At 56.1% G+C, this 12,301-nt stretch overlaps 1 protein-coding gene and 1 long non-coding RNA gene across 9 annotated transcripts in view; both read right to left on the bottom strand.

The window, feature by feature from the left end:
* The window catches only part of SMG6 (SMG6 nonsense mediated mRNA decay factor), a 201,532-nt gene that overhangs the window by 7,814 nt on the left and 181,417 nt on the right, over positions 1-12,301 (bottom strand). For 7 of the 8 annotated variants that reach the window (XM_044939451.1, XM_025280858.2, XM_044939452.1 and 4 more), the window contains 2 exons: positions 10,445-10,591; positions 445-598 (listed from right to left, as the gene is read on the bottom strand). In XM_044939451.1, the coding sequence (XP_044795386.1) occupies positions 445-598; positions 10,445-10,591 (301 nt within the window). Of the gene's footprint in view, positions 1-444; positions 599-7,943; positions 8,099-10,444; positions 10,592-12,301 lie in introns of those variants that run through there. The other variant, XM_044939453.2, reaches the window with a different exon arrangement.
* Positions 3,463-4,525, bottom strand: LOC112583760. The gene is made up of 2 exons (XR_003107958.2): positions 3,768-4,525; positions 3,463-3,682 (listed from the first exon to the last, which is right to left on the bottom strand). It is a non-coding gene; the product is annotated as an uncharacterized LOC112583760 (long non-coding RNA).

Genomic DNA, 12,301 nt, shown 5'->3' with positions numbered 1-12,301 from the left:
ACCAACAGAATGATCGTGAAAAGCTACGAGCCCATCAGACCAAAGGCATCTAACCACTTCAAAATCCTCCCAGCCTCCCTGCCAGACCACCCAGCAGCACTGCCGTTATCTGCCAGGGCTGAGTGTTTACCAATAACGGGAACCAGCTTTGCTGTTTTACTGCGAGCTTTATAAGGATAAAAACAAGGGCTGGGCTCGGGCAGCCTCTGGTTGCTGGGACACAGGAGTCCATTTGCTCAAGCAGTTTAAGCCACGGATCAGCCATAATAATTCGAACTGCTTTGATTATTAAACAGTCTCCCTTGCCCCACGCATTCCCAACTTCCCTGCAAATCCCGTCTTACACACACGGCAGGGCTCTGCCTGCTGGGCCCCAGGGCTGCAGCGCGTGCGTGCAGAGGGGTCTCACTGTGCACGTGCAGGGCGGGCCCAGCCCTGACTCACCGATGAGGGGCACCACCAGGATGTAGTTCCTGCTCTCCAGCAGCTGTGCCAGGCTGGCCAGGTGGTCAATGAAGCCGTTGGTGTCTGGTACGAGGAACAAGGGTCTGATCTCGAGCTCCATCTGCCGCACGTGACTCTGGTCCTCCAGGACAGCCTACGGGGACACAGAGTGGTGGATGAGCAGGCCAGTGGCGGGTGAGCCCGGGCCCTGACTCTACCGTGTGCATCAGCTCCCTGCCCCCTCAGCCTTGCCCCCAGCTCCAGACAGACAGCCAGCCCCCAGCGGGGCCGGCCCAAGACAAACCCACGGAGACCAAATGGCTTGGGGAACGGGGTGTGACTAAAACCCCGCATGGGGACTGAGAAGGGACCCTGATGGCATTCAAAATAATGGGGCTCTGAAAGGAAGACCTGGGGCTAAAAATCAACAAGGCGCCTGAGGGTGGTTTCACACACGTTACTGAGAATACAGGAGGTACTTCTTAATCTGGATACTTTAGACATACACATATACTCAGACAGAATCTGTCATTTCCACTTACTTCACTGTGTAGTTAAGAGAGAAAAAAAAAGAACCACCTCAAAACCTATGCAAAAAGAGTGATGCTGACAACTAATAATTGACACCAATGTCTCCTAGAGTGGCAGGAGTCCACACAGCAGGACGGATGACATCCCAAGTCACATGGACTGAGGAGAATGAAGACCGTCTTCCCCTGACCAGCCAGGTGCTCCCTAAGTGGGGGTCATCTGTGTTCCACCCGCGCTGCTTTGCCACAACTCTGCACAGTCTATACTGTTTGTTTACCTGGTGTTTTTCTTTAGGTGGACTTCAAGTCAACTCGCTTTTGTGGTTCAGCAAATAATATACGTGGTATCAGGAGTCTGAGCGCCCAGCATGTTTACCAGTTCAAGCTGAATTTCCGCAGTAAAGTCAGCATGTTTCCTACGCATCACTAAAAAAACCCCTTGGGCAGCACCAGTGGCCTGGGCAGCATACCTCGGAAAGCTCATGGCCTGGAGTTTGTCAGTCTTACACATTCGCATCTTTCAGGGTTGCTTCCATACCCATTTGGAAAAGCCCAATTTTCTCAAGACTGACAGGGCATGCGTGGCGGAGCCCCTGGGAGATAGGCTTTGGGTCCACCTGTCACTACGGGCCCTGATCACTCTCTGGCTGCTTCATCTTCTGGGGACCATGGCTAGGAAGCAAGCTGGTTTGTGGGCATCTACCCAGACCCTGTGCCCCCATGTGTGGAGCTGGAGGGCACCAGAACAAGCCTGGCAGGGGCCCGGCGCGCAGGTCCCAGCCCTGCCCAGCCCTCCTGTGGCCTCCCGCCACACACCAACCTGCAGGCACACAGACACGAGCCCCGAGCAGAGGGGAGATGTGCGTGCCAACTGAGATGGGGCCCGGGGGCTGGGCCCTGGCCACCAACAGTCAGTGGGGAAGGTGTTCAGGTTTCACTGGCAGTGACAGTAAAACTGAAAGGGCATGCCTCCGAACGCTGGGGGTGGTGCCTCTGTGACCTGCTGGGGACCTTTCCCTTTGAGTAAGTCGCTGCTGCCGCTGCCACTGCCACCACAGCTGGTGGCAGGCACAGGGTGCCGGCGGGCATGGGAAACGCGGCCCAGGGGCTCGGCTGCAGTCTCCTGCGGCTCTCACTAGGGGAGGAACAGCACCTGGCCTGCGGGCCGCCTTCCCAGGAACCTGAGTCCCCGGCCCTCCCCTGGGGCTGCCAGCTAGTGGGTGACACATTCCACCGAACTCAGCCTGGGCATTTAAAAACTATTACTTCTCAGTGTGAGAGTTGACACAGAACACGTGTGATGGCGTGGGTATTTTGTGAGGACAAGAAGCGGTCCCCGCTCAGGCTCAGCGAACACCCCAGCCTCTCCTCACAGGTGGGGCTTCAGCCTCTGGTCCCGTCACCCCTCTTCCCAGGTCTCAGGGCTCTCTACCCGCCTTTCCACCGCCAGGAACGTGCTCTTGGTGTCCCGGGCCCCCAGACCTCTGTCTTTCTCGATGAGAAGCGGCAGGATGAGCCCTCATGTCGGGTTCGCCTGAGGATGGCATCTCTGCCACCGCCTCCCTGGCTCAGACCTGTCACATCTTAGTTTTCCTGCCTCCAGAAGTGACCCTCCGGCCCTCAGGCTGACCCTAAGGAAGTGGCACTGGCTGCCCTTTCTACCCTGCGGGAACAATGAGCTCCCAAGACCTCGGACCAGCCTTCCTCACTGGGGAGGAGGGGGGCGGCCCTTAGGCCAGGTGGCTGAGGGAGGCGGGGGGCTGAGCCTGCTTGGGTGTTTTGATGACAGGACGGAAGAAAAATCTAGGCACAAGGTCCAGGGAAGCGTGCGCCGTCTGAGTTCCTTGAGCGCTGGCTCAGGGCCAGAAAGGTGAATGGAGGCCACGGCGTCGTGGGGAGGTGGCAGCCTGGCTGGGTCCGCAGGGTGGGTGGGACCGAGCTGCCATCATCCGGTCCCGGGGACACCCGCGGACAACTTCCCTTAACCTGGTTTCTGCCCACTGAGTCACCGCACCACTGCTTCCTGTTCCCCACATGCCCTCCTGGGTCTCAGGAGATTCGATGAAGCTGCACCCCCTTCTTTTGGGGGTACCAGTAGGCCTCTGGGGGGGGGGGTCATGCCTGGGTCATGACACTAGCCCAGTCCCCTTAAGAGAATTCAGACGAGGAAGGATTGGGAATCGCAGGCCCTTGTCTGTGGGTGTCGGTGTTTCCGGTCCTCTGAGTGGCGCTGTGTGTGTGTGTGTGTGTGTGTGTGTGTGTTTAGCATTTGCCCTCCCAACTTTTCCAGATTTTACCCGTCAGATTCCTGGCAGCTGTGCACGGCGCCTGTGCCGGCCGTCACGTCCCACTCTGATCCCTGGGTCGCACGGTGAGAGAAGGACACAGGATGCGCAGGGAGTGAAAAAGTGATGTCGGTGGGGCGAGTGCCAAGTCCCCACTCAGAGCCATGGGACGCTGGGGAGAGGGGAAGCATGCTGCCGCGGAGTTCAGAGGCCGGTAGTGAGATTTATTTTTGTTTGTATGAGCAAAAAGCTGCAGAAGCCTCTGGTGGGGGTGAGGGGGGCGCAACTGGAATGCTGTGATTCAGACAGACTGGCCCTGGCCCGGAGTCAAGTGTGCTGACCCGGAAGGAGAGGTCCTTAGGAACCCTTCTCGCTGCGGCAAAGGCTGGGCCGCAGTGGTCCTCTGATGCAGAGCTGGGAACCCTAGGGAAAGTGTGGACATGCTGGATCAGACCAGGGGCGACAGGGACCATGAAGTCATCCAGTGTGAAGAAGGAAAGAACTTAACTCTGTGTCTGAAGGCGCTCAGTAACCAACTTTCTCTGAAGCCCGGAGGCACCCTGGAGCAGGCTGGTGGGGACCTGGGAGGGGGCTGGTCCACAGCGACATCTGAGGAGGAAGCTACAGGGCCGGGGTCCCCAGGAAGGGCTCCTTCACAGGTTAAGTTCCTCATTCGACGTGCTGGGGATGACTGGGGGAGGCTGACCCTTTTAGAGAATTGAGACACTGAGAGTTACAAATAAAGGTGCCGCTGTTAGTTCACACGGGAGTCGTGGAACTGAGGAGCTCGGGTCACAGAGCAGCGCCAGGTCAAGAGCAGGCCTTCCTTCTGCTCAGGGCTCCACAGGGACTGCAGCCACAGGCTGATGGGACTGTTGATCCCTGGGCCTCTCTGGCCAGACCAATGTCTTCACCAGAAATGAGAAGTGTGGTAACACAGCGAATTTCCACGCTCATCCTGTGTCTGAAAGTATCTAGCTAGATGCCTGATATTAGTAACAGCCAATTTCAGTTTCCGTTCTTCCTGCCCAACTCCATTTTTCACCTTGTATATATCCATTGGGGGTGACTATCTGGGGCAGCCACTAGGGAGCAGAGTTGGGGATGGCGAGGCGGTGGACTGCTGATCTCTGAGATTCACGGTGCTCTTGGTGGTTTCTTTTTCCTTTTTTCCTTAAAATTATGTGGAATATTTAACTATTTAAAGTTAAGTGGGGGTATTTAAAAAAAAAATTTAAAAACCTGGAAAAATAGAAATGAAATATAAAATAGGAAAAGCTGGTGAGATAATAACTGGCATTGCAGGCAGACATTCTTTTTTTGGGGGGAACACACTGTGCAGCATGTGGGGTCTTAGCCCCCCAACCAGGGACTGAACCCACGCCCCCTGCAGTGGAAGCTTCCAGTCTTATCCACTGGACCACCAGGGAACTCCCAGGCATTCCTTCTTGAGCTGCAGAAACCCACGGGTGCAGATTCTGCATCTGCTCCACAAAGCAGCTTGGGTCACTGGCTTCCCTTAGGATCTTCACTGCGGCGGGGGTTGCTCATGGGAACATTTCTGCTTAGGGTCCCTTCTCTGGATATCCAGAGTCGGTACCACAGAGCTTAACATATACTTGCTGTCTTTTTCAAGGTTATAATTATGATGACTTGCCCGCTACTTCTTGCTGCCCTTTCAGGATGGACAGGGAGTGGCAGGGCCAAGCATGCCAACCCTGGGCTTGCTCCAAGCAGCAGCCCAAGGGTATTTCGGCCAAAAAGCCTGACCTCTCTCAGGAGGACAGCCCCCTGTGGATGCTGCAGGAACCAGAGAGTTGCGAGTGGCTGAAGCAAACTCTGGGATGGGCGTTTGCCCAGCTCCATGGGCTGCTGTGCCTTCCTGTCCTGGCGTGAACGTGCCCCTGGCCGGGTAGTGCGCTGGCTCCCGCCCTGTCTCCGACAGTTAGGAGCCAGGGCCGAGTGTCTGCCTTCCGCTGGATTCCATACAGGTGTGGGGGCTCTGTGTATGCCCCATTGTTCCACAGCGCCGCCCCCCGCAGCTGGGTGGCAGTGTGAATGGGCTGCAGCTATATTTAGCATGAAACTCCTGGGGCCGTCACAAAGGAGTGACCGCATCTTCAGGAGGGTGGGTGGGCGGGAAGGGGACAGGGGAGCAAAGCTATTTTCAGAACACATGTCATTGCTGGCTATGGAGCAAGGCTGTGGCCATAACGCCGAGGGAAACAATAGCTGTGGCCAGAGGAAGAGCCTGTTATGTTTCAGGTGGGATGTTTGCAACTGCTCAGGAAACCTGACCCCGCCCGACAGCAGCACAAATCACAGCAGAGCCTCGTGGAGGCAGAGAGGAGGCGGGGGATTCACAGGGCCAGGGTGAGGTGCCAAGAGGCCACGCCTCGAGCCCGGAGGAGGATTTTCAGCAACTGCTTTGCCCTGGGGGCCTGGTTAGGAATGAAACACTTCTGACCAATTTCCCAGACAAACCAGGCCCCCTGCTCTGGTCTCTGACACCTCCCAAGAAGGGCAATGGGAACAAAAGGAACTCGGCAGAAGGCAGCAAGGTGGGCACAAGCAGGGCAAGACGCAGAGCCGCCTCGGGCAATGGGCGAAGGCTGGGCTGAGCCAAGAGGGGCCGTCTCGAAGCCCTCCCTGGGTGGGCGGACTTGGCCCCCAGTGTCCAGGGCCCGGCCTGGGCGCTGAGGCTCCAGCTGCACAGGTCCCGAGAGCTGCCCACACCCCTTTTCTGACCTCCAGCCGGCCCCACTCACCAGCCTCTGTGCAACGCCGGAAGCGGGGAGGGACAGGCTGCAAAGGAGGCCAGGCCTGGCCTCCCCACATCCCGCAGCTGAGCGCAGGCCCAGGGGTCTAGGTGGGAGCGGGGGAAGCGGGGGTGTGGCTCTGGCCCCAGATCTCAGTTGGACTTTACAGCCAGCATGGGGGCCGGGAGGGTTTTTTTCCAACCCCATCTTCATATCCCTTTCCCCAAACATGTGTAGTTCCTGTTTTGCTGCATCTGTAAAAGGCGCTGGGAGCTGGGGACCTGCCTTACACCTCTTGGTTAACACCCCTGGAGACGGAGGGGGTTCGGAGCCGTGTAATTTACAGCCCATCTCCCCGATCTTAATTCACCCGATGCTCCTCTCTTCCTTATTGTATTAGTGTGACCAGGTACCTGCCAACAATAATGGCCTCTCCAGCTAGGAGCCTCTCCCCCACTCCCAGGACAATTTATACCTTTTCCTTGGGATTTTCCCCCCTTAAATTAAACAAAAAGAGGAAAAATAAGAAAAGGTTAACATGGGTTTGGAGCGCTGCAGCCCCGTAGTTCTGGGCAGGGAGCCAATGGCCCGAGGGCACACACATGTGTGTGCTCTCCCAGAAGGGCCTTCACCGGCCCTGTTTTACAGCCACCTCGGCACAGACTCCAGGGTTCACGCATATGGCCAGACAGATGTGTCTGGCTTACGTTCAAGGCTGGAAAATGAAGAATTATGGAAGTGAAGGGCCCCGGGCATTAAAGGGGGGCGGGGAGAAGGGAAGGGGGGAATTTTTTCTCTGCTGAGAAATCCTCCTGTGGCCGTGAGGCTGGAGGAAGAGGGCTGACAGGAGGCAGGCCGCCAGCAGCGGCGCATGTGGGGCCTGCTCTTAAAGGGGCCCCAGCCGCCCAGCCTGACGGCCCGCAGCAGGCCCTTGGTGCCTGGACCCGAGAACCCTGCTCTGAGGGAGCCAACGGGCGGACGGGTTCCCCAGGCAGGAGCGGCCACGGGCCCCGGAAGTCAAGTCCCGCACGGGACCACTGCCAGATACCGCTTGTCACCCGTGAGGCCGGGCTGCCCATGGCGCTCGGGACAAGGCCAGGTCCCCTCGGCACGTGCTCTTCCAGCGGCCGGCGCTCCCCTTTGGTAACAGGGCTAGCGCCCACCACACGTCACTGACCTCCGCGCCAGTGGACACTCTGGGGCGGGACTTCCTTGGTTCGCCCCCATGTCCCCTTGTAACCAGCCTGGTAGGTGCTCAGCACTGCTTACCACACTGAGCGGAAGATGCAGGACCTGATTCCAAGGAGTTTGCGGTGCAGCCGGGGAACAAGCCCAGCAATAAGTGTAATCTGAGACGCGATATACATTTCACAAGTGAAGTATAAATCAGTGCCACAGGAGCACCGAGCAGAGAGGTGAATTCCTCCTAGGGGGAGTCGGGGAAGGCTTCACTGGGGAGATGGGGTTTCGTCTGGGGACTGAGGGAAGAATAGAATTTCAACAGGTAACAGGAAATGTAGAGCAGAAAAAAGGGTACTTGGGCTTGAGGGAGCAGCAAGACGTAGCATGGGGAAGGGAAGCGCTCTGGGGACGGTGGGAGGAAGGAGGGTTGGTGCTGTCCAGGCAGCGGGGCCGGAGTGTCTGGATGCACGGGCACTTCGCGTGCACTGTTTTCTGAGGGAGGTGCTGTCACTACTTTCGTCTGACAGGTGAGGAAACGGGCTCGAGGAAGTCAAAGCATTTGCCCAACAGCCCACAGCTTGTGAGGGCTCACGGGGAATGGGAGAAGAGGCTGGGAAAACAGACTGGTAACAGCCTCAGATGCCACAGTAAGGAATTCAGCTTTATTAGCCAAGCAAAGGTGCTGATGATTCCTGGGCAGGGGAATGGCTCTTTTGGGAAGGGAACGGTGAAACTATGTATAATGATGCACTGCAGGCAGTGAGCCTGGCTCACAGACCCGGTCCCACAACTCCAGGAGCTGCCATTCATAGACTCCAAGGTAAATAGGACCCCGTCAGACTTGTGCAGTGCAGGGTTGCTGGCTCCAGTCTAGTCAATCCCTGGGCTAAAGCAACAGCTGTGGCGATGGGAATGGAGAGGAGAGGAGGGCATGAATGAGTGAACAGACAGGATCTGATAAGAAATCAGACACGAGGGGGCTTTCCTGGTGGCTCAGTGGTAAAGAATTTGTCTGCTAATGCAGGGGACACGGGTTCAATCCCTGGGCTGGGAAGATCCCACATACTGTGGAGCAGTTACGCCCGTATGCCACAACTACTGAGTCTGTGCTCTACAGCCTGGGAGCCGCAGCTACTAAGCCCTCGTGCCACCACTACTGACGCCCGCACGCCCCAGAGCCCGTGCTCCGCAACAATGAGAAATCCACGCATCACAACTAGGGAGTAGCCCCAACTCGCTGCGACGAGGAAAGACCTGTGTAGCAGTGAATACCCAGTACAGCCAAATATAAATAAATAAAACTACAAACTAAAAAAAGCAGACATGAGGGCTTAAAAGCCAGTGAGGAACTTTAAGATGATGCTCTCAGACTTCCTTGATAGTTTAGTGGTTAAGAATCCACCTGCCAAAGCAGGGGACATGGGTTTGATCCCTGATTCAGGAAGATCTCACGTGCTGCGGGGCAACTAAGCCTATGAACCAAAACTACTGAGCCTTGCCCTAGAGCCTGTGTTCTGCAACAAGAGAAGTTACTGCAAAGAGAAGCCTGAGCACCACAGTGAAGAGAGTAGTCCCCACTCACCACAACTAGAGAAAGCCCAAACTCAGCAACGAAGACCCAGCACAGCCAAAAAGTAATAATAGATATTTTTAAAAATTTAAAAAAAAAAAAAAAAAATGATGATGCTCTTTTTGGTATCATTCATGAACCCACTGAACAAAAATATCTGCTGAGTGTCAACTCTGCATGCTAAGACTAAGAAGTAAGAGAAAGGGAGGAGGAGAGCAAGTAAAGAACGATGGTCTAGAAGCCCAGGAGGTTGGTGTGGTCAACAGACAGAATACAAAGGTCCTTGTGAGCTGGAGAGAGGTGGCTTCAGGGCCCAAAGCCACAGGGAACTCAAGCGTGACGAAGAAGCAACAAAGACAGGTACTTGGGGACCTCTGATACAATAGACGCTATGACTGTTGGGGTGAGAGTCAAGAAATGGAGGTGGTAGTATGGAGACAACTTTTGGGACGACTGATGAGGAAGAAAAGAGCTTCAGATCAGGAAGACAGGCATCCTGAGGACGAAGCTCTGAGGGCCAGGACAGAGGTTTACAGAGATCACGAAAAGAGGGAGGCAGCAGCCATACCACCGTGACGGTGATGCTGTAGAGGTACCACACGCTTAATTCCAACTGGTCGACTGGTACACACATGTCTAAAGGCCCACGGATCCCAACAGACAGGGCTCTTCCCAGGGCAGGGCTCTGTCCGGTGGGCCATCAGTCTGCTGTCAGCCCTCGGTGTGCCGCGAGCACACCCCGCGTGCCACACGCTGTGCTGGGGCCTTATGTGCACCAGCTCCTGCAGGCCTCACAGCCATTCCACGAGGGAGGTGCTGTCACTACTTTCACTGTGCAAATGAGGAAACTGGTCCGGAGAAGTTCAACCATGTGCCCGAAGACACACGGTTGGTGAGCGGTGGAGCCCAGCCTGATTGGGTCAGCCTGACCACACGCACTACGCTCCATCCCAAAGGCCAGAGGTGGGTGAAGAGAGGGCTGAAGACAGACATCCCTGAAGAGGACTGGCACTTCCCCACGTGTGCAGCTAGTCTTAAAGCAGGAGTGTGGCTGGCCCTTCCCCGTCTGCCCTGACAGATAAGAGGAATAGATAAGAGGAAGTGAGCTTACAGCACAAGAGCTGGACCTGGGAGAACCATAAGGAAAAGTTTTCGGGCAGGGACATACGGGTCCACGAGAGGCCCGCTAATGTGAGAATCCTGGTGTGGAGATGGAGAGTTTCTCTCTAAAGGGTTTAGCGTGTCCTATCCAGAGGGGCTCGGCTATTACAGTGGGAATACATGCAGCCAGACTGTGGCCATGACAGCAGCTCACCCCCGAGAACAGGTGTTCTCAATAGAGAACCTAGGTTTCTCCAGGAGTGTCTGCACGAGGCTCAGGGGAACTGGGAAACCCCCGAAACTGTGTGAAAGGTCGGGTCTGTGCGGCATCACAGATCATCACAGGGGGAGGAGCTTTCAGCAGATTCTTGCGGAAGAACCTGACTCTGCCTTGGATCCCAGGAGGAGGGGGACTGCAGGCGCCAAACCAGAATTAAGCGGCGGAGGAAGAACATAGGTGGTGGAACCAGTGAGGTCCCAGCGACAGGGTCCTGCTCACCCCTGCTCCCATCTCCCCTGCGCCCTGAGCAGACCACCACCCATACCAGAACCGCGTGCATGGCCAGGCCCCACCTGGATCTTCTCCTGGCGACGCTGCTGCTCCGCTATCTTTCTGGCCAGAGCCAGCTTCTTGGCCCGAAGCTCCCTGATGTCGTCCTCTCCCCCGCTGCCTTCGGCCTCCGAGTCTTCCTCAAAGTCTTCAATCACCACGTCCTCCTCCTTTGGTGGGGGCGCACGTCAGGAGAGAGAGGACACCGTGAGCCCACAGCACTGACCAGATCCACCCTTTGGTCCCTCCCGCATCTCAACTCGGGCTTCTCTGACCATTCCCTGCATAGGGCCCAACGCTGTGTGCTCCCCTCGGCTCAGGGAAGTGTCACATTTTCCCCTGGCTCTCCTGTGCACTCCAGGGTCCTCCTCTTGCACACTCACAGATCCACACTGTATCTACTTCCATGCCTACAGCCACAGACCTTTCTTCTTTGCACATACTCCAAACGTCAAACTTTGGGCCTATTTTCATTTTGAAATTCACCAAAGGGGGAAACAACAAAAGAAAGTTAAACCACCCAACTGAAGTGTAATTCATGCTAACGATCTGATAGGAATCACTCTGGCCAACAGCTGGGAGCTGGGCGTGGACTCGCCCTCGCCCCAGACGGCGTCAGGGAGCAGATGCTGCAGCTCAGCAGACCTTGCCCTGGTTTCTCTTTAAGACCACAGGCTGGCGGTGTGAGGGCTAGGGGCCCCATGACGGGAATTCACATGACACGACCTTGCACAGCTGCCCTCCGGGGGCTGGGACAGACCGGGAGAAGGCGGGCTGGCTTAAGGAGTCTCCTGCCAGGCTGGAGGCGCCTTCCCCAGGGATGGCACCTCCCTGCTCGCAGCCTCGCTCTTAGAAGCCACTACTTCCCGGGTGGTCCTGGGCTCCACTTCTCACTCCCTCACTCTTGGCCTTGGTCAGTGGAGAACATGCAGCTGCCCGAGAGAGCTCCCTTGGAAGGGACAGTGTTAGCATGGTAACAGGGGGTGGTTGAGCAGAAGATTCCTGGGTCTGAGTGATAACTGGATGATAATAATGATGATGATTATGACAGTAACAGCTGTCACTTACTGAGTGCTTACTATGAAGCCAGGTACCCAGCTAAGCATTTTTCACGTATTAATAACTCATTTAATACAAAAGCCTGTGAATGGATGCTTTCATCACCGCTAGTTAATAAATGAACAAATAGAGGTCTAGCGAGTTACACAATTTGCTCAGGGTCACGAGGTAAGCAAGCGGCAGACCAGGGATTCAAAGCTTAGTGAGTCTGATTCCAAAGTCTGCGCTCCTACCAACGACCCGCAGCGGTGCAGGTGCGGCCCTGGACCTAGATGGAGCTCAAGGTCGGCTTCAGCAGCCCAGCTGTGCTCCCGCAGGCCCACAGGGATCCTGCTCAACACAGGCGACCCTTTCCTCCAACTGCCCGTTGCGATGGCATTCCGATGGACATACTTTGCAGAAAGTGGTTAGCAGAGCGTGTCAGTGGGCAGGCAGTGCCTTGTCTTAGGAGAATCGAGAGGTGGGGGGGGGGGGGGTTAGGTGTCTCAGCAGCATCCTTAAGGAGACGGACTCTGTTCTGCTCATGAAGAAAGATGTCTGAATAAACAGCTCCCCTCTTCCTCTGTCGATCACCTTAAGTGGCTCAGTTTTACAGGGTGGAGAGGGACGAGATCTCAGGATGGGGCCACTAGACGAGATCTCAGAACTGCCACTAACCTACGAGGTCTCAGGGGTCTGGGGTGCTGTCTGCAGTCACTACTCATCTGACAGCCTGCAGGCTCCTGCAGTGTCACCGGCTTCCAGAGTGGCCCAGGGCTTGGGAAGGAGGAAGGCTCTCTCTGCACATTTACTTCCTGTCTTAGGGGTTAACCTGGACGGGG

This window comes from Bubalus bubalis, chromosome 3, assembly GCF_019923935.1.
Source record: "Bubalus bubalis isolate 160015118507 breed Murrah chromosome 3, NDDB_SH_1, whole genome shotgun sequence".
NCBI lineage: Eukaryota > Metazoa > Chordata > Mammalia > Artiodactyla > Bovidae > Bubalus > Bubalus bubalis.
Note: the sequence above shows the minus strand (reverse complement) of the source record. Positions and strands in the feature narration are given on the sequence as shown.